Source organism: Osmerus eperlanus, chromosome 12 (assembly GCF_963692335.1).
Source record: "Osmerus eperlanus chromosome 12, fOsmEpe2.1, whole genome shotgun sequence".
NCBI classification, from domain to species: domain Eukaryota; kingdom Metazoa; phylum Chordata; class Actinopteri; order Osmeriformes; family Osmeridae; genus Osmerus; species Osmerus eperlanus.
In genome coordinates this window covers 15,960,493-15,982,472 of record NC_085029.1, presented here as the reverse complement: position 1 = coordinate 15,982,472, position 21,980 = coordinate 15,960,493, and the positions used below count along the sequence as shown (strand labels likewise).

General features: G+C 47.7%; 1 protein-coding gene across 1 annotated transcript; it reads left to right on the top strand.

Moving 5' to 3' along the window:
* The first annotated feature begins 14,421 nt into the window (after positions 1-14,421).
* prr35 (proline rich 35) lies at positions 14,422-21,387 on the top strand. The gene is made up of 4 exons (XM_062474928.1): positions 14,422-14,580; positions 15,341-15,411; positions 18,205-19,781; positions 19,953-21,387. The coding sequence occupies exons 3-4, from the start codon at positions 18,367-18,369 to the stop codon at positions 20,782-20,784; spliced, it is 2,247 nt and encodes a 748-aa protein (XP_062330912.1). The 5' UTR covers positions 14,422-14,580; positions 15,341-15,411; positions 18,205-18,366; the 3' UTR covers positions 20,785-21,387.
* The last annotated feature ends 593 nt before the right edge of the window (positions 21,388-21,980 follow it).

Sequence of the window (21,980 nt, the reverse complement as noted above, 5' to 3'; positions counted from 1 at the left end):
GTTAATGTCATCGAAATTGTGGTGATACAGCATAGAAACGTAATATGGAAACTACATGCTCATTTGTGCAGATAGTCTGACATGTAGACTAAATTAATATTTTTGAGATGGAAAGAATACATTTGTCAGTATAAGTCCCCAGAAACTTTAGTGACTTAAGAACTCAAACGGACTTATCCTAACCTGGTTGCTCACCCGGTTTAACCTGGTTGCTAAGGCTACACAACTGGACAAGTTAGTTGCGGGCGCCTTGTCCTGCCTGATGACAAGCCCAGGAGCAGTGGCGGGCGGCAGCCTGGGAGATCTGCATAATAGCCGGTGGTGGGGCCGTCGGATGCTCCGCGGCTGGCTGCATGTCCCTGCGCGTGCGAGCTGGTGAAATGTCTTCCATGCGAGAAGAGATAGACCGCGAGAGCGAGGCCCGCGTGAGCCGGTGGGGGAAACAGAAGGAGGCCCGTTCTGGATTCCTTCCAGCAACTCCAAATAGATTTCCAGGCAAAACATATTTGCATACGCAAGACAGTGCTACGAGCTATCTGAGTGAGCTCTGGCATGTAAGCATTGAACAGATGGATTTTTTTTTTCTTATTTTTTTTTCTTTTTCAGCTTTCTTACAGAAATTACATATCATTAAGTCGAAAACGTAGATATTTAGCCATGTTTTTCTCTCATAAAATGACGCTACATGTTGGCACAATATAGCCTATCATAATTATTCATGCTGTATTCAGTTTTCAGAAAGATAAGGCATAGTAAAACTATGTCAGTTGAACATATTTACGTCCACTGGTTAATGTGAATCCATGCATATACTGATGTTGACACATGCAAATGTTCGTTGGAGGGTTAAGAGTGTGTCTGGTGTTTTATCTAATTCAGAAAGAAAAACATTTAATTGTGTGGTAAAACAAAAACTGTACACAAAACTGGCCAAAAAACTACAACTTTACCCCTTAAAAATAACTTGTCAAAATATGACAGCAGCTGTGCAACTTCGTGCTTATGCTCACTGTGGGTATAGTTTGTCCAGAAGGCTCAACGCTCTCAGGGGGACAGGAACCTGAACGAGTCTAAACGAATCAGTTTTAAGGCGCACCGTTCTGAATTATTTTCTTTCAGTACTTTCTTTTTTGTTACCCTTGTGCAGCCTTCAGGTCATTGTGACCCACCGTCGTGGTGCAAAAGGTGGGTCACAATGACTCAAAGGCAGCACAAGGGTGTATTTTATTGTGTCAGATGAACACATTTAATTTTTAAATTATATATATATATTTTTATTACAACCAATACAGTAAGTTTATTTGATTTCTCAGAAAGAGAGCAGCACAAACCCATATAGATGCAGTATATAGTTACACCGCTAAAAAATATGTCGGAAAACAAACAAATGTAAATTATGAATGTAGGCTGTAATATAAAATTGCTATCGATTTTCATTTTGAAACATTTGTACATTTTCTGTGGCTGCAAGAGAATGGTTCTACTACATCGGACATACAAAATGTGTTGGAGCTAGTTTCAGTTTTGTTAACTACTTTTGAGTATCTTCCACATGGCTAGCTGCATAGAAAGTGTGGTGTCTCTGGTGATTCTTGGCTTCATGTTGTTTAATAATTGGACACTGTACTGTCTGTACTGCATCAGCTAAACTAAACTTCTGCCATGTCTTTCTGATATCTACAACAGATGTACCAGTGAACAGCAAGGAGGATATGGGACATTGCTCTTTGTCCACCCTCCATCTCTGTCTCTCCCTCTCTCTGTCTCTCCCTCCCTCTCTCTGTCTCCCTGTCTCTCTCTCCTTCCCTCTCTCTCTCTCCTTCCTTCCCCCCCCCTCTCTCTCTCTGTCACACTCTCCCTTCCCAGAGCTAGAGGTCCATACATCCCCATCTCTCCCCCCCCCATCTCTACTCCTCCCAGACCTAGAGATGGAGGTCCATACATCCCCAACATGCTGGGTGCTCCTGGCCCCCAGGCACTATGAAACATTCAGCAGGGCTCCCCATTAGAGTCGCTCTGAATCAGGCACCAGGCGTTTCCATGGCCGCCTTCCTGGCACTTCTACCGCTTGCGACTTAGCAACGCAAATGTAAAGTTTATAAAACACACACACAAAATCACTGGAATTTCTCACTCCCCCTTGGTCTCAGAATGGTAGTGTCACCCAACTCATCACACACTTGTGCGGGCTAGCTTTTATAGACAGACTGTTAGGCGTGTTAGGCAGGTACCTCAGTGTGTACACAAACACACACACACCATAGCTTGTGAAAACATTTACATTACATTACATTTAGCAGACGCTCTTCTCTAGACAACTTACAGTAAGTACAGGGACATTCTCCCCGAGGCAAGTAGGGTGAAGTGCCTTGCCCAAGGACACAACGTCATTTTGCACGGCCGGGAATCGAACCAGTGACCTTCTGATTACTAGCCCGATTCTCTAACCGCTCAGCCATCTGACTCCCCCAAAAAACAGAGGCGTCTCTGTCATTTCACACTTCAGGTGTTAGGCTTGACCTTTGCAACGGCATGAGAACAGGAGAGGCTGGTGCTGTCCAGTGTTCCAGCTCCAGGCTTGGTGTTGTAGTGGGTTTCCTTTCAGCATCTGGCCTGTCTGCAGTGTGTCTGCTCAGTGACATTCTTCTCAGCCTGGGAACAGCGGCTCTCCGGATACGCTACAGTATGAAAAGTGAAGTTAAGTGTGTTTGTAGATTATCTTTGAGAGGATTAGGGTTCTGAACAAATGAACACTTTAACTGGCAACGCCACCGTCTGAGGATGAATTAAGGCGGGCTCACCTCTCTCAATACCACAGCACAGTGGAGATGAACTTTGAAGAGGAGGAGGGGGAAAAGGAGGAGGACGGGGAGGAGGAAGTGGAGGTGGGCTGCTGTGGTTGACTGCCTGCGTTGCGGCTTTTAGCGTGGTATTCCCCTCCGTCGCCTCTGGGCTGGCCCCTCCTGTGAACATATGAGCCGTGGCAGGGCGCGTGGTGCTGGAAGCCCGGCCAGGGCACTGATTAAATATTACAGCTCTCTAAATGGATGGAGATTAGCCTCTGTGGGAATGTTAGGGCTTAATATGCCCCCCGGCCAGCAGGGCCTCCCCCTACTCAGCATTCTTAGGAGGAGAGTAAATGGTAAACACACACACACACACACAGATGAGTGGGTAGTGTTCACACATGTAAGGGGTTGTAGACTAGGTCATGGCTATGGCTCTGCTTGCTGGTAGCGTGCGGGAAGGGTTTGAGAAAAAGACATGTCATTAATAGAAAGTCAGCAAAGATCAATAAATATGAGATGGATTAAAGCTGAGTGCAGAGAGGAAATCTTTAGGAACGAGGCTAATGACCTTGTGTTGAAAAGGACGACATACGTCATCAGTTATCTCTCATATTAGCAATTATAAAGCACGATATAACAATATTGTCTGACTTCCCGACAGTCCTGTTGGTGAGTAGCTATTCATTAATTTCGCATTAATAAATGAAACTGTATACACATGCAATTCTGTGTTACGATGTGCGACAGAAAATAAGCCTGAACTGATTTGACTCCAACAGGGCACAGGGTGTGTCTTTTTACAGAATCATTTTAAATCAAACAAAACAGAGAGAATTCTGGAGGGAATTCACATCACAGATTACCACTGCTCTGATTGCCTCTGAGAGTGACTCGGTGCGAGAAGAACACCCACATCATGCATGTGAAGTAAATGACTGTCTCTTTTAATTGCGGCTGGGTTCCCCAAACCTAGTCATGTCAGTTGGACATCTCTTCGTGAATAATTGATCTGTTGGTTTGTAGCTCGCTAGGACTAAAATGCTTTTACGTGTGTGTGTGTGTTTTGAGGTTTTGGCATAAAAACCCCTAAGTGTATTATTTATAAACACACCTTAGCAGGTCTGGATTAGTTTTTCATAGTTGTGAGCCTTGCTCTTGATTTGCTGTTGAGTTCAACTTTCTACATGTCCTGGTTTAACCAAGTAATACAGTGCACTTTGGGCAAGTTTCAAATATGGTGTGATGTGAACCATCCACCAAAATGTATAGTCTTTATTCTCAATTTACGTTCCTCTCTGAATAAACACACACACAAAGACCTCACATAAACACATAACAAACAACAACAGTTCGTCAAACAAATGCCGACACACACGCACACACGCAAACACACACGCACAAGCACTCTGTGCCACTGGGCAGGGACTAGCCTGAAAGATTGAAAGCAATTAAAACTATCATCTGCAGTGGCTCTGGGCAGGCCCCTGGCTGAGGGGAAGCTGCCATGCTGCATCAGGCTCTCTGTCTCAGCGACACACACACACACCAGAGAGGAACACAGCGGTCCGCTCCAACACTGAGGCTTCATGTAAACAGTCCACACACACACACATAAACACACACATAAACACACACACATAAGCACATACTCACTCATAGACATACGCACAGACACACACACTTACTCATCTATACACAGGCACACAAACACACATGCATAGACTCACACACACACACACATATAGACACGCAGACACAAACACCTACACAGACCGCAACATCAAACGCACATGTGATCACAGTGTGGACGTAACTCCGCCGATCGCTTCCACGTACAGAGACCCTCCACACACAACGATATTATCTGCTGCTGTGTGTCGCACCACAGCAGACAGCTGGAGGTGTGGTTCAGCTGCAGCTAACGCACCAGAGAGCCAGAGTCTGGGGCCCGCTAGACCCAGCCTGAGGATCAGCGCGCCACCATAATGACCCACGCCAGCAGCCTGAAACAGCCTCAGTGTCCGGGAAATGTCCTCTGCTCTGGAGGACCCAGCCAGGCAGGCAGTGCCCACAGTGAGCCACTACCACCACCACAACAAACACATCCAACCAATTAGCTCTCTGGTGAGATGCCGGGTTCATCTCATCTATCGCTTTAAAACAGCCCTCTGAGCGTGGCTTGGATTGCCATGAAAATCCACGTGGCTTTTAGTTAGAAAGTTTCGAGCCCTGAGAACAGGAATGCTGAGTTTGTATAGAGTTGTTTTATAACATTTGTCATTGAAATACAGAGAATGATCGTGTGAGCATTTAGAGTCAATCACTGTCGAAGATGAAAGATAACAATGATCTGTGTGATCCTTAAATGCAGTTTTCCTTAATGTAAGCATGCTCTGGAAACAAATGCACGCACACACAAAACCATCCTCGCCTCCCACTGACATAAAACTCTGATATAATCTGTGGGAAGATGCTGTGAGCTGTTTACTCATAGTTTACCTGGCTTCACATCCCCAGGAACAGTGAGTGTCTGTCTGGTCTGGCCTGGTCCCTAACAAGTCTCCCCAGGACAGCCTCACCAACATCATCAGCCACTAGTTAACTACTTATCTGCTCTCTCTCTATCCTTCTCCCCCTCCTTCTCTCTACCTCTCCCTCTCTCTTGCTCACTCTCTTTCTCTCTCTCTCACTTTCTCTCCTTTCTGTCTTTCTCTCTTTCTCTCCTCTCTCCTTCTCTCCCTCCCTCTCCTGTCTCTCTTCCTCCATCTCTGTCAATCCTCCGTCCGGCTCAGGGCTTGTCACTACTGTTTAGCGTCGACATTAGCACCGGTGGTTTCTTTTTTTTCCCTGGCTCCCTCTCCGGGTGCGTTTGAATACATATCCTCTTGATTCCCCGGCCCTGGTTCATTTGACAGGGCCTGTTTTGTCAGGCTGACAGGCGGATAGCAGGGACACTAATAGGCCGCAGAGACCACCAGCAAAGCACCAGCCAGGGCAGGCCCAGAGGTGCCAGTCCCCATCACCCTGGACATCTCTTGGGGCGGTGTGGAGGCAGGAGAGGGGGTCAGGCGCGGGCGTGAGGGGGAGGGGGGGGGGGGTCAACCATTAACCCTGTCCCACCGGCCGCAGCAGACTGGGCCAAAGCTGACAACCATCAACCTTCGCCCCCCCTCCACCCCCGCACACACACCCCACCCCTCTGTCTCCACCGCACCCTCGCCTCAAACTGGAGGATAAAAAGAGCAGCCAGTGGGGGTGGTGTGGAGATCTGATGATTCAGTCTGCCTCTCAGAAACCCCCTGGTTGATCAAATCCCAGTCAGGGAAGCCTGACGGCCAGACATGCTTGGTGACGGACACTAGGTGAAACAGCTGGGACAGGCTCTGATGTGCTGGTGGTGCTGTGTGTGTGTCTGTGTGTGTGTGTGTGTCTCTGTCCTTGTCTGTGTGTGTTCGGTCCCTCTAGGCTGCTTCTGTCCGACTGTGACTTGCCAAAGTCTGATTGGGCTTAATTGGCAGGTCGAGAGGTCTGGTAGGCAGGAGGGTCTGGAAGGTGGGGGGGTTAGTCTGGCCAAGGCAGGTAGCCTAGATTTGAGTAGGCGATGGGTGTGTTTTTTTCTGCCAAGTCTAGCTGTCGCCAGACAGTGGCACATGGAGACACAAACATGCCAGACAGGAGAAAGTCCCTCTAAACTCTATTAACCACATTAAACCTCACATCGTCAAAATGAAAAGGGAAAACCCTGTCACAGGTGCACACTAGAGAACCGTTAATAGAAGACACTAAACAAATCTACAAAGGACGATCATGTTGTCAAAATATCAACTCCTTAAGGACAAGATACCTCCTGCCTTTCATCAATCCAAACCAAAGCGACGGACAGAGAGGAGAGGAGGAGAGAGAGAATGACAGGAGAGAAGGAAAGGCCTCCTCTCGGGTCTTGGGTCTAGTGAATTATTAAGGTTTACTAATACTTGGTAAATCCCTCTTTGTCCTGTCCATTAGCACCCTGTCACATCCACTCTCTGCCTTGAGACTGACTTGTCCGCTTCATTTCGATGACAGAAGTTAAACTGTGCTCTCCTTCCAGGGGAGATGGAGGGGGGAGGGAGGAGGGGCGGGGAGGGAGGGAGGGAGGGAGGAGGGGAGGGAAGCAGAGAGAAGAACGGAGTGGGTTGTGGAGGTGGGGGAAGGCGGGAGGAGGAGAGAGATGAAGGGTTGGGGGCAACAGCACACTGTGGAGGAACCATCCAGGCCCTAGGGCTGGATGGTTCTGGAGGGTGCAGGCTTTCAGTGTGTGTGTGTGGGTGTGGGTGTGTGTGGGTGTGTGTGCAAGCTCTAAGTATGCATGTGCCCTCTTTGTGTGTGTGTGTGTGCGGACCATCTTTCTGTGTGTTGCTACAGGAACACCCAAACACTTTTTCATATGCCTCTACAGAGTGAGTATATGATTTTGTCTAAGTAAGTGTGCTTGTATCACAGTTCCTTATCTACTATCCACCCACCACCAGCAACGTTGCGTCCCCTGCCCCGCCCCCGCCCCCGCCCCCTCCACCTCCCCTCCTCCTCCTCCGCCTCGCCTCAGTGCGTGCCTGGCGGACTCTCCGCGGTCTCGACAGCCGAGCTGGTCATTGCCCCGAGCGCCGAAGAGCTGTCGCCTCTCGTTAGCGTCGCCATGCCGACCCAGAGTCCTGCCTGCCTGCTCCTTGATTAAAGAAGCGAGGTGGAGGGGCGCAGGGAGGAGGGACGGAGGGATGGAAGGAGGGAGCGAAAGGGGAGGGGAGGTGAGGGGAGGAGAGGGAGGGGTGTGTGCCTACTCACTACTCCCCCAAGCTGCTTTTAAAGATCAGTGATTTGGTCAATTGGTCTGGCAACTCCAATCCCACGGAAGGTCACTGATGACTCAATGGACCAGTCAGAGAGGCAGGCTGTTTGTCAGAATATGTGCGTGTGTGGTGTGTGTGTGTGTGGTGTGTGTGTTGTTGCTTGTGTGTTTGTGTTTTTTGCGTTGTGCGTGTGTTTTACGCACGCACAACGCGAGTTCGCTTGTGAAAGTGCCGCTCAAAGTTGACTTTACCTCAGTTGACTTTACCTCGCGCAACCACAGACTCTCCACATCAACCGAAACATGTTAGCAGATTCATGCCACCAGTTATTGGCAACTTGACAGACACATTTTTTTAAATGTCTGTCTGGTGTGGTCTTTTATAGTTGAATATATAGAAGTTAGTCGACATGATGTTTGTTTGAAGTAGGCCACAGGAAGTGTGGTCATCATGGTGGACAGGGTCTGACCTTGTGGTGACCCCCAGCCGTCTGCCTCTGCTCTGGTGAGTCCACACATCCCTGGGGGGCACAAATACTCGTCGCACTCTTAGTGATGTCACTTCCTATATGCCCTGCCCTGGGCACAGCTGTCCATCTCCGGCCAGTTTTCTCTGCCCAAAGGGAGGTCTGACTCGCCCCATGGACAACACACACACACAATGTCCATCTGTTTTGGACTGTCCTTCATTCACCTTCTCAAAATCGTGAATAGAGGACTCTATCCAGTTTAGCAAAGCTGCTCACAATTACAATTGAGGGCTTGCTTAGTTACTTAGATTATTTTAGCTGTAAATCATCCCAGGCACTGACAGCATGGATCAGCGGTGTGTGTGAACTAGTAAGCTGAGGTACAGTAGGTTTGAGGCAACACAACGTCCAGACATTTGAAGGAATGCCCAACACATTTTTTTATAACACAAAAATGAAGCTTATCATTTACATCAACAGTGGTACGATTGAAGGATGTGTCATTCTGTGTTTTTCTATTTCAAGAAATAACTAAAACGATGACTACTTATCTAAGACAAGAGAAAGGAGGCTTGAGAGACTGCATGTGTCTGAGACAAATGAGAGAAACAGAGCAAGAGAGAGAGAGAGACAGAGAGAGACACAGAGACAAAGAGAGAGAGAGACACAGACAGAGAGAGAGAGAGAGAGAGAGAGAGAGAGAGAGAGAGAGAGAGAGAGAGAGACAGAGAGAGAGAGAGACAGAGAGAGAGACACAGACAGAGAGCGAGAGAGAGACAGAGAGAGAGAGAGACAGAGAGAGAGAGACAGAGAGAGACAGAGCGAGAGAGAGAGACACAGAGAGAGAGCGAGAGAGAGAAACATGAATACCCTCTGGCTATAGCTACTGACTTGTTTATTTGCGGAGTGGGTATAAGGGGGGGAGGGGGGGCGAACATATGGTCTGCTAAAACATGGGCTTGTAGTAGGGAGGCTGGGAGACCCCAAGGGATGGAGCTGAGGGTCCTGGGTGATTGGGCCCTGTCTCCCTCCATTCCTCCCGCTTGGACAACCAGCGATGACAGTCTCTCTCTCTCTCTCTCTTTCTCCCCTCCTCTCCCCTTCTCCCAATGGACAGCTATTCCTCTCCAGCTGTGCCCCCACACCCCCCCCCCCCCTTGCGTTGCTGCAAGTCACACCCAGGGAGGGGGTCTGGATGCTGGAGGTCCTGAGGTCGAGGGGGCTGGGGGTTCAGAGGGGATGCATCTGGGCCTCTGACTGACACCATCTCCTGGTCCCTGGTCCCCAGAGTGTGTCTGAGGGGTGGCCTCCGCTCTCAGCTCTGCCGCTGAGGGAATAGCATCTCCGGTCTCTTCAACAGGGCCATGCTGTTATCACGTCCCATGTGTCGTAGGTAGCAGCTAGCTGGTTAGCCATTAGCATGGTGTGCTGTTTAGGTTTGGACATGCTGGTATTGTGTTCCCTTGGGTATAGCTTGAAGACAGCTTCGTATATTTGCTAGATTACTGTCATACGATGAAAGATTAAATAAGTGTGAGCACTGGACATGATGTTCTGCCTTAATGATACAGCTTGTGCTATCTGTAACCCCAAGGAGCGCGATGTTTGGTGATTTGGGCGGAGGTTCTCCATGAGCAGAGGAGAACTAGATGAACGAAAAAAACGATTCTGTATGTATTCATCCGCTTGTCAGTGCACTGGGACACACACACACACACACACACACAGGCACAAACACCCTCCAGGTCCATGTGTTTACGGACACACACACACACTCCCAGGGTTCAAGGCGTTAAAGTACACACATGCACACCCCGCACTGATGAGCATACACATGCATACAAGCACACCCTGTGGGTCAGTGAGTTGATGCGCAACACACACACACACCAAACAAACACACACTCGGACACACACAAATAAACACACAAATAAACACACTCTCGCTCTCTCCCTCACACACACCCGTGCGTGCACACACCCTGCAGGTCGTGGTCAGATTGACAGGAGTACTGATGCTCTGTGACAGAATCTGCTGCTACCCTTCATCTCCACTTCCTATTCCCCCGTCAGGTGACAACCACAGGTGCCCTGGCAACAGAGACCCCGCCTCCTTGGGATGCACATGGGGGCAGCTGTGTACTGGAGGGGCGGAGGGGGGTTTGGAGGGGGGCAGAGAGTGACACGATGATATGAACCAAGAGTGTGAGCACCAGCTGCTTCCTGTCACAGTCTGACTGGAGAGGAGTCGCGAGTGTCAACACCACATCTCCCCACACTGACAGACATATCCATGTCGCTACTTCGGCTCCACATTAGATGATGGCTCAATGGTGTGTCCTTCCATATGAATAACTTTGATTTCTGTCCGTCCAGTTCACCTGTTGTGACGCAGGGCTACACAAGCTTGCCTTGGGCTTGTATCTCATGTGTGTTTACGGAGTTGGAGAGTGGAGAAGGGCATGGATATCTGGAGAGAAAATCAAGAGAGTCATCCATCCAGTCATCGTGACTGAACTGTGATATTTGCTCTTTTCAGACATGAACCAGGCCCATTTGTATTCCAATGTATTTTTTTGAGGGGTTTGGAACTTGGCCATTACTCGTCTGCCCTTCCTCACGGTAATTGTGAGGATTCATTTGAGGGTAAAGCTGAACATGTGTCAATGCAGACTCACTGGGCTGTTCCCTCCCTCCGTCTAAGGGGGTTTCACCTTTGAGGAGGAGCCTCTGTCAAGACTGAGTCATTGACGTGTTCAAAGAGGTCATATCCATATCTGTTAGCAGCATCAGAACCTAAACAATATAGAAGACACCGAACCACCAAAGATATTTCAAGTTGTTTTTAACTGAGACTGTGTGTGGTTAAAGCAGGGGTTGGATGCTTGAGTTGTTCTTCTTTGAAAAACGAGGGGAAGGAGGAGGGAGGGCCGCTGAATAATTGATAGTGGCTGAGAGCGATATGAGTTTACTTAATGTGCCTGGCAGCAGTGGCTAAGAGAGCAGCTGTTAGCTATTCCTCCCCGGGCCGTAAACTCAGGCGGTCGAAAAGGCACGAGGAGAACACACCTGGGCAGAAGGCTATCGTTTAGTAGTCCAAACAGCACTCTCATCTGGCTCCATCCAGCCATCCTTCCATCCTTCCATCCATCTACGTACCTCTCTTTCTACAGCAAGGAGTCCTATGGGAGTGTGCGCATAGCTATGCTTCAAAGACTGCATACTGGAGATGTTTTATCCCATTAGCGTTGCACCGTGTGTGTGTGTGTGTGTGTCGGAGATGCACAGCTGGATCTCCCCAGCAGCAGTGTGTTAGCTGCCCTCAGGTTCCTGTCTCTGAGTCTTAATAGAGTGCTCCTGTCATCATCCCAGCTGCCCCTCCATAAGGACCCCCCTCTGCACAGCTCTCCCACTCGGCTGAAAGAGACACGCTCTCACCAGGATCCTCCGCACTCTTACCTCCACCGCACACACTGTCGTCTCCTTCAGACTCTTCAGTTTAGCATGTCATCACGCTTCCCAGAAGAGAAAGTGCACTATTGCAGTTGGCTTGTGTCAGGCCCCAGTGTTTCACAGTTTTTCCGTAGCTTTGGATTCAATTCAAAATCGAGTTTGAAGGGGGATGGGAGCTTAGTGACGGACAACGGACTGTCCTTTCTCTCTGCACTCAGTTAAACTAAGGAAGGAGGAACTGACGTCTCCTTCCAAGCCTGTCCAAAGCAGCTGAACCAAACTCATTTCATCTGACACCACCTCCTAAGTGTCCTTGCTTTGGGAGATGGATCTCTCTTCTTCTCTGTCTCGTCTCCATTGAACATCTCCTCTCCTGCCCTTTCCCCTCTCCGTCCCTCTTTCTCTTTGCAAAACCTGACATCACCTCCCAAGTGTCCTCACTTCAGGAAGAGACAAACCTCTCCCCCTCTCTATCTCTACTCATTTCCTTTACCCTCTCTCTCTCTCTCTCTCTCTCTCTCTCTCTCTCTCTTCTCCATCTCACGTTCGCTCCTCTCGTTCCTCCTGATTTACCAGACATGCTCTTCTTCCCCCTGCTGTCACATTTGGTACAGATGGTTAGGCCCTATGGAGCGGCCAGTCAGTCTCCATTTGCCCAGCGCTGTGTGACAGCGGGCCTGATGGCTCGTGAAGGGCCCCCGACTCCCCCAGCACACGGACACTGGCATTTCTCAAAGGGGCCCGCACACTCCTCCCACACAGCCAGAGGAGGAAAATGAAGAACCTGGAGTTGACCCAGAGCCAGCCACAGGCTAAAGAGACACGAAGGGAAGGAGCAAGGGAGGGATGGAGGGAACGAGGGAGGGAACGAGGGATGGAGGGAACGAGGGATGGAGGGAACGAGGGAACGAGGGAGGGAGGGATGGAGGGAACGAGGGAGGGAGGGAGGGAACGAGGGATGGAGGGAACGAGGGATGGAGGGAGGGAGGGAGGGAACGAGGGATGGAGGGAGGGATGGAGGGATGGAGGGAGGGATGGAGGGAACGAGGGAGGGAACGAGGGAGGGAGGGATGGAGGGAGGGATGGAGGGAACGAGGGAGGGATGGAGGGAACGAGGGAGGGATGGAGGGAGGGAGGGAACGAGGGAGGGATGGAGGGAGGGAGGGAGGGATGGAGGGAGGGAGGGGGGGAGGGGGGGAGGGAGGGGGGGAGGGAGGGATGGAGGGAGGGAGGGAACGAGGGAGGGAGGGAGAGGAGGAAAGGGAGAGGAAGAGGTAAAACTGAAAGTTAGTGAGAAGGAGGGAGAGGAGAGGAGAGAGGGACTGAGAGAAAGGGATTAAGTGTAAGATGGGAGACGAAAAGAGCGAGAGAGTGAAGAGAAAGATAGCTGAGAGAGGCAGAGAGAGAGGGGGCGAGAGAAGGAGAGAGAGAGAGAGCTGTCAGATAAGACACGCATCCGTCACTGCCGTTGGATGTGATCTCATGGCTCAAGTCAGTAATCTATCCAGCACTCTGGTGCTACTGCACTAATCACTTCCCTGAGAGCAAGACAGGGCTGCGCTACACGCCAGCCTAGTGTATGTCAAACCAAGCAAAGGAGAAAGAGTTTCTATCCACCCTGAAAATGTACTTTAACTTGACATCTATATCCAATCGTACCCACAATTTCAGTTTGTGAGCCTTTGTATTTTATTATTTACTGGTTAAAGTTAATTATACAGCTGTGATATTAATTAAAGGACACAAACTAATCTGTTATTTGACAAAAAAGGGGAAGGTGGGTCATGGGTCATTCTTGTCTGACAGCTAACCAGTATGTACAGTGTTTCCTGCAGCACGCGTCACAGCATGGGTTCTCTATTTTACAGGTCTGCTCATCCGGAACAATCTGACACTTAAACTGACAGATGTGGAGAGCAGAACGATCCCCACGCGCCTGATAGACAGTTTGGTTTTTGAACAATTTCTTTGTATAGCTTCGGCTAGTTGTCATTCTTGTGTCAGTCAAGTCGTGCGTTTTGTATAGACTTAGGCCTATATTAACTTTAAAAACATTATAACTATAAATGTGCATATTAGAAAACTATTTAGAATAAAGTAGGTTTGTAGCTACTCGAGACAGTTCTGTGTCAAATAATTTATTTACTTCGACTTTACGGACAGATAATATAAAAAAGTATTGTGCTGAAATATGAATGTGTGGCTAAAACCAATAGGCTCTCCGCGTGCATGACTGAATTACAAACGTATAAAACCAAACCGCATAACTTCTGCAGGCTATTAAAATGTTTAACTGGGCCACTGCACGTCTGTGCTGCACAATAAAGTGCACCTTGACCATATTCAGAGACATATTATTTCATATTTTGATGCTCACACTTATCCCCACAGTAACGCAGCATGGAATTCATCCAACAGATAAAACAGGCCTATCAGTTTCACTCGCGCGCAAGCAGGTGCAGGAACAAAGAAAAATCCGCCAAAGAATGATGACATTTAATTAACCACATTTTGTTTGGCTTCTATGATATGACAGAGCTAATTAAGTGGCTTAGTTACTGATTATCTCCAGCAAACATTCAAATAACGAACATCTAAGGTACGTTTAGACTTATTATCATGGTAAAGATAGTTTTGTATGACCTATGGTCAAAATCATGTAAAATGTATTATATTTTAATCTAGCTATATATCTATACCCTGTGGAGGATACTTACCAAATTAAGTTTGCCAGAATAACATAAAGTCTCAAATGATCTTAAATTCTCTAATTCCATAAATGTTGAACTAACCGTTGTCAGTTATCTATATAGTTGAAGTCGTTACTGTATATTGTTGCTGCAAGGTAAAGGTACATGTGACGGTACCGAGTAGGGAGGAGGCGCTTCGGTGTTGTGGCGCCCCAAGGCATTGCTCCCAGTCAATATATATCTCCCAAACACTCTCTATCTTCTCCCATTTGAGCGGAATATGCGCTGTCCGCTTGGTACCCGTAACGCAGCGAATTGACAACACACCAGAGACACACACGGAAACGGACCAGGTAGGAATACACGTTTTTCTCCCACTTTGAAACACCATATGGCATTCAATTAATGTGACATTTGGAAAAATATGGAGTTTTATCAAGAGCCAATGCCACGAGTTTGTTTATCTGTAGCCTTGTGAGGAATGCGGGGAAATGCTTTATTCAACCTTCATAGCAACTGGCAAGAAAACATTTAGATACACGACCTTGTTCAAAATATGTACCTTGTTTTGTGTAAACATTTTAACATATTTTGAACAGGCCTACGTATCCTAGGCTATTTCATATAGGATACCTATTTATCATTTAACCTATAGAAAAAGTTTTTGTGCAAATTAAATTGTACTGGAGAGGCCTAATTAATGCCAGTTTTAATAGATCTACAATTGTAGTACTTTATCAGTAGCATTTACTACTTTTGTGTTAATGTGTAAATATTTTATTGGTTGCAGTTATTTAAAGAAACTTGAAATACGACTTGAATTATCTCTGATAATTAACAGTAAAGTATAATTCATCAATAGTGACCCCTCATAAACACAAGCGCATTTTGTTGGCTGTTGATGTTATTCAAATAACTGACACTTCCAGTGAGTCAAGTTAATACAGTTTGTGTCATATAGATTGCACATATCTATAGAAATGTATACTGTTAAAAGTCAATTAAATGTAAATTTTGGATGTATATATACACTGAAATATGTTGTGAATAAAGTTTTTAACACGTTTAACACGTTAAAACAAGATTCTAATCTCTAGTCTTCCTTTTTTCAAGGCTGATTCCTCCACAGACTCAGAAGACTCAAGATCATCCCTCACACATCACTACTCTCGCAACCATCTTAGGTAAAGCTACACTTTACATGTATCAGAGAGTGAATGCGGAAATTCTGTGAACCATTAGCAAATGCCAGCTACATAAATACAGACTGAACATGCTCAAAATGCTTAATGTCCAACTCATATTTTATATCAAACTCATGATACAGAAGAGGTCTAATACACTAATACAACTGCACGATAACACACTATAAAGAATCCTAGTCTTTAACACAGTTAATTGAAATGTACCCACAGCGAGTAAATATCCATCTGATGATATTGCCTTTTGGAACACTACCCCCTCCCCCCTCCCCTCCCATCGCCTGATATCGGTTTGTTATTGCACGCAGCTTGTCAATGCTTTTAGTGAGGCCAGCCTTCTTAATTGAAACAATAGTTGTTAAAGCTGAAGCGATCAGGCTCGCCTGACCATGAGCCCTAAAAGCTTAAAACAAGGCCGTAGGGCCTGGAAGGGTTCAGGGTCGAGGCATTGGTGTAGGGTGGGGTGGGGGTGGGGGTAGGGGAGTGCACAGCACAGCACAGCTGATAACAGTGTCCGGAAGAGGGAAAAAGCAACTGTAAAAATGATTTTTATTGATTGGTTCCTAATAGCAGCTGTTAGGCACTGTTCTTTGCTAGGAGCGAGGGGTCAGTGCCTCAGGGCTGGACAAGCCAGCCAATCGAATGGGCCGATACAATCGCGCTTTACTTGTGAGGGGGTCCAACCAGGACGAAAGTTGGCGAGCGGCCTGCCACCCTGTGTTAGAGTCAATGATTGGCTGATCAGAGTCGAGGTGTATTTGACACTGACTCTAGTCACTGAGTCTCCCTGGCTAACTTCTCAATGAGACACCCGCATGCTGCAGCGATGGTTTACTCACCACAATACCGGCACTCTTAAATCAAATTAGATCTCAGGAGATAAACATTGATGACAGAGAATTATGTTTAAAGCTTAATGAGGGAGTACAAAGTGGCTTTGTAAAGTTGTACTTTTTTTTTTTTTTGCCTCTGACTTGACCCAAACTGTTTCTCTGTCTTTCATTCCTGTTTGGCCTGAAGGAAAATAGAAACCAGAAGCCTCCCAGTCACAGGGGGTCTCTTAGCATGAGGAGCAGCTTCGCTAACATGCTCCTGCAGGGGAAACCCAGCGGCTTGGCTCTGAGGACAGAAACTTTCTATTCTGTTTTCTTCTTTTAATAGAAAAAAATATACACCATTCATTTCGGCTAGCGCTCGAAACAGTTTGAGAGAGAACGAGCGAGGGAAAGCTGAATGTGTTTGAAATATAATATATATATAATTTTTGATCATTTGAGATTACAATAAATCGTATTAAGAGGATGTTTGAAATAGTCGTTGCGGATAATAGAGTTTCTCAAGTGTATCAAATCTGATTCAGATTTTTGATGTTAAATGAAATTTTATATTTAATCTACGGCTGACTGATTTGACTTATCTCTGGGATAATTAACAAATTACATGACAAGAAGTCTGTAATTGTATTAACTTAGTGTACTGTAGTAATACTTTAGTTTACAAAATCTCATAGTTTTTTTGGAAAAACTGTTTAGTAAAGAACACATTTTGGAATACATCATGTATATATGTATTCATCATTGCATTGTTTTTTCTGTAAAAATATGAGCAGGTGAATATGTATGTAGGTGAAGATAGAAGCCACTGCATTTTAGCTCTGAAGATTCTGCATTTATTGTTGCATGATAAGTTGGAACACTTGAACATTCATTATTTCATGCATTTATTTGTTTGGAAAAATGTATATAGAACAATCTTTACCTTAATAGATCTTGTTGTTAAATAAGTAAATCATTTAATATTTATAGTAAACATATCTTTACACCAGATTAAAGTTTTCTATCTAACAGTTTTCAGAGCAATTTAGGATATATACTGTTTATCTATCGTTTTATTTTATAAAATATTTGAAAGATTTACTGAGTAGTAGTGAGTGAAGTCTATGATATTGTAGACAACAAAAAAGTTACGTAAAAATTCTGTGTCTTCAACAATCCACTGGGATATCAATATTGAGTTTTAATCAGTTAGAATTGTTAGAATATCGTATAAACTTAAAAAAAAAAAAGGGAGAAGAAAAAAGCAGACAGAAAGAGCAGTTGAACTTGGGCGATGTGCCTTGACCCAGATCTCAGCACTGGCACTAACGACGCCCTGTGGGCGCGATGCCAGGCTCTCATTAACAACCAGGGCCCACACCCCCAACCCTCTCCCCTCAACGCCCGCCCTCTGCAGCCCTCACCCTGGCCGCGCCGTGCCCATAACCGGCCTCCAGGGCCCAGCCCTCCAGCCCATGCAGGCCCGTGAGTAAGGCCCCCTGCACAGGTGTTGAGCCCCCTGGGGGCCTGCCTGTTTGCCCCCCAGCCCTGGGCCCTGCTAGTGCCTGGTGCTGCACTGGAAATAATGAGTAGTGGCAGGTACAGTGAGAACTGAGTGTTGTGACACCGCCCCCTCCCCTCCCCCTCCACACCCCCAAGTTAGGTTAGTGGCTATGAGGCTCAGGCAGGCTGAACATGACACACTACACTTACACATATGCTCATGCTGATACACAGCACCCCACGCCCCACATCCACAAACACTCAAGATTCATTAACATTCTTGTTTTTGCCATATGGTCCACAGCACAATGGCTTGTCTCTCATTTAATATGTGTTTTGTTCACTGTAAAGAACCAAGATATGAATTTAATGGAAAATGTAATATATTGTATAATTTTTCAGTAAATTTCTTTAAAAAATGTTTTACTTACAAGCACTGTTAATTTTCTATCCACAGATTGAGCTTCAGTCATACGCAAAAATCATGCAATTTATCCCGCTGACTTGTACAGTCTGAAGAACCAGAGAAGAAACTCTGTTCTGCTGAATCTATCCTGGAAAGTCCCACATCAAACCTTTTATTCAGCAACAGCAGCACAGTGCGACTCCTATCCCAGCCATGTCTAAAGAGGACCATGGCTGTAAGGTCATGTCAGCCTGCAAACACAAGGAGCGCAAGCCCAAGAGGCCCCACTACATCCCTCGGCCCTGGGGCAAACCCTACAATTACAAATGCTTTCAGTGTCCCTTCACCTGCATGGAGAAATCGCACCTGTACAACCACATGAAGTACAGCCTGTGCAAGAACTCCCTGTCCCTGCTCATCGAGTCCGACTGGCCTTACAAGAAAGGAAACATCCTGCACCCGGACCAGCTCAGGCCTCTCCAGCAGGCACAGGGGCTCCGTGGGGCCGGGAAAGAGGAGCCAGGGCCCGGGGCGGGGCCAGAGGAGAGGCCCCGGGCACGGAGGCCCCTGGAGGAGGAAGGAGAGGAAGGGGAGAGTCAGGGAGGAGATGAAGAGGAGGAGGAGGGGGGAGACGGGGCGGAAGTCGTTGGCATGACCAGAGAGGACTCCAACCACAGCGGCAGGGAGTCGTCGTCTGAAGGGGCGACCAGGAAGGCCAAGCGGGCCGAGTCGGAGCTGCTGATGGCCGACATGTTCTCTCTAGAGGACCAGCTCCTGAGGGCTCGCTCAGTGGATGTGGAGGCCCAGCTGAAGCACTACAAGCTGTCCAAGACCAGCCTGACGGCTCCCGGACTCCTGTCAGAGCAGTGGAGGTTACTGGCCACCAGCCACACTAAGGCCAAGCCCGAGGTGGCCCAGCCTCGAGTGGGCAGCTCCATCCCCTGTTACCCTCCTCCCCCCAGCCTGGCCGACTACCCGGACCCCACCGGGCTCAACCTGTCTGTCCTCGGGGTGGGCTACCCGCTCACCCCTGGCCTGTTCTCTTATGTCAACTCGGGCCTCCCCACCTCTGCCAACAGTCTCACGGCCCAAACCCACGCCCAACTCGCTCAGCTTCCCTTCCTGGCTTCGGCCGCTCAGCTCATGCACCCTGCCTCCACTGCACACCCCCACGCAGACAGGACCCTCCTGCCACCTCGATTCTACTACCCTTTCCTCTGCGAGCACACCTTCGGGGGAGGAGCAGCCTCCGCACAGAGCGAGGCCAACAAGGGGCTTAAGACCTCCACCAATGGCCTGGAGTCCAGCCCCCCCAGCTTTCAGCCCAAAGTCAACCTGTGGAAGGTGCCTGCCCTGCGGCCGAGCGCAACTCCTGCCTCCCCTGCTGCCTGGGCGCCCCCCCAGAGAGAGTCTCCAGACCCCAGCTACAGGGCGGGGGACAAGCTCCAAGAAGCAGCCAAGGAGGGGAAAGCAGGCTGGGGCCTGAAGAGGACAGGGGCCCCCTTGGGGATCCACGAGGCCCCTGTGGAGAAGAAGCCGGCGCTGGGATTCACCTTGGACTTCCTGAAGAACATCCAGAACAACACGTCTATCGCCGTGGCAACGGACAAGCTTCTTCTCCACAGCAGGTGAGATATTTTCTGCTTGTTGTGATCACATGTTTGCATAACGTCCCCCCCCCCCAAAAAATTGGGATTTTATCACGTATTCTTATATTTATTCACTTTAGTTTTCGAACCTTAAGATGTGAAACCGTTTCAAAATAACTCAAATTAATTAGCATCCTGTTCTTTTTGCAGTTTCCATCGTGCTCAGACTCAGTCCCGTCAGCTAGACCAGTGGTACTCAGACCCCCCTGCCAGCCCCAACAGTGGGTCCTCCTCCCCACCCCGATGCAGCCAACCCAACAGCCAGGACTCTACCACGGGCCGAGGGACGGGGGACGCATCCTCCCAGTCGGCCGCAGCTCTCCTCAGCGACCTGTCCAAGGCTCTGCAGGAGTACCAGGAGGCTGAACGCAAGATCTCCCACCTGGAGAGAGAGGACACCCCTGCTCAGGGACACCTGTGGGAACACCTGAGCAAAATACGCAGTGAACTGTCCCACATCCACCAGGCTCTGGAGAGGACAGCCCGCCAGAGCGAAGGACCCCTGGACCTGTCGGTCAAGAAAGACCCGGCCACGACAGAGACGGCTGCCGCCGGCGACCAGGTCGCCACGAGAGACGCGAGCCTCCACAGCAACGCCACGTCGGAAACGGAGGAGGAGGACGAAGAGGCTGACGAGGAGAAAGAGGACGAGGAGAACGAGAAGAAAGCCATGAAGGCCTCGCTGGAGAGCCGCAAGCAGTCGTTAGACATGCTGATCAAGATGAGCCAGGCGGGGTTGTCGGTGGTGAAGACGGAGGTTCTGTCTCAGGGGGGATTGAGGACCGGTCCAGCTGAGGCCTTGTGGCCCGGTAGAACCACCAAGTGTGAGGCAGACTCGAGTGTGCTGCTCTGCCCTGACGGAAGGCCCGTGGTCTTCACTGACATTCCCTCCTCTGCCGCCAAAACCACAAAGAGGCCGCCCTCCATACAGCGACTAGAACCACACTGTCCACTTAGCCCTCTGACCGCAACGGACTCTTAAACAAAAATGTATTTTATTTAAGAAACAATGAAACTGACTTCTGAGAACTCTCCAACACTCGCAACACTATTTCATTGATTTAATTTGTTCTGTGTACTTTAATGTCCAGGCAACTGTATCACCATTACTTTGAAACTTTCTCTCACAAAACAGACCCTTCCTGAGCCCAACTGACACAATTATGTCGATGCTTAGCACCTTATGAGTAAAAGAATGGATCAGAAGATAAAAAAATAAGACAAAGAAGTCGTAATAATGCACTAAAACAGCAAGTTCTGCTTTTTTGAGATGTTAATTGTTGAGGATTCTCTGGCAAACTAAAAACAATCTTAGCCAGTGCTTGAACCTTAACAAAAAATAATTAATATGTGCACTTATATGCACTTAATATTTAAGCTTCATAAAAAATGTGAGAAACTTCTGATAGAAAATCCTTTGATGTACATAATGTAATTTTCTTCATCAGTGTAAGTAAAATGAATTCATAAGTAAATGTTACGTTTTATATGGAAATGTGTTGTTGAATTGTATTATTGTGAGTTTGATTAAAACAGTGCACAGTACACCACTGTAAGAAATGCACATGTATTTGAATAAACAAAGATATTATAAAACCATGCTGCTGTCCTTCTCATTGTTAGTCGCATATTACATATACAAAAGAACTATGAAGAAATATGCTTCACATTTTTGGTGATTTACTGCTCAGTGGATAAACTTAAATCATGGATTAAAAGTACAACTCTGATATTATGTTACACTGTAACAATACAGTGTCTAAAAAAGCAAAGTGCCTTTGTAGAGGTTTATACATTATGGGTTATACAGGTTCTGATAGTACAGCTGGAAGACAGTTTATACACAGTGGCATGGCCTCTTCTCACACGGTAGGGTGTGTGTGTGGTGTGTGTGTGTATGGTGTGTGTGTTATGTGTGTATGGTGTGTGTGTGTATAGTGTGTGTGTGTCATGTGTGTATGGTGTGTGTGTGTGAGGTGTGTATGTGGGGTATGTGTGTATGGTGTGTGTGTTGTGTGTGTGTGGTGTGTGTATGTCTGAGGTGTGTGTGGTGTATGGTGTGTGTGTTGTGTGTGTGTGTGGTGTGTATGTCTGAGGTGTGTGTGGTGTGTGTAGGTGAGGTGTGTGTGTGTGGTGTGTGTATGTCTGAGGTGTGTGTGGTGTGTGTAGGTGAGGTGT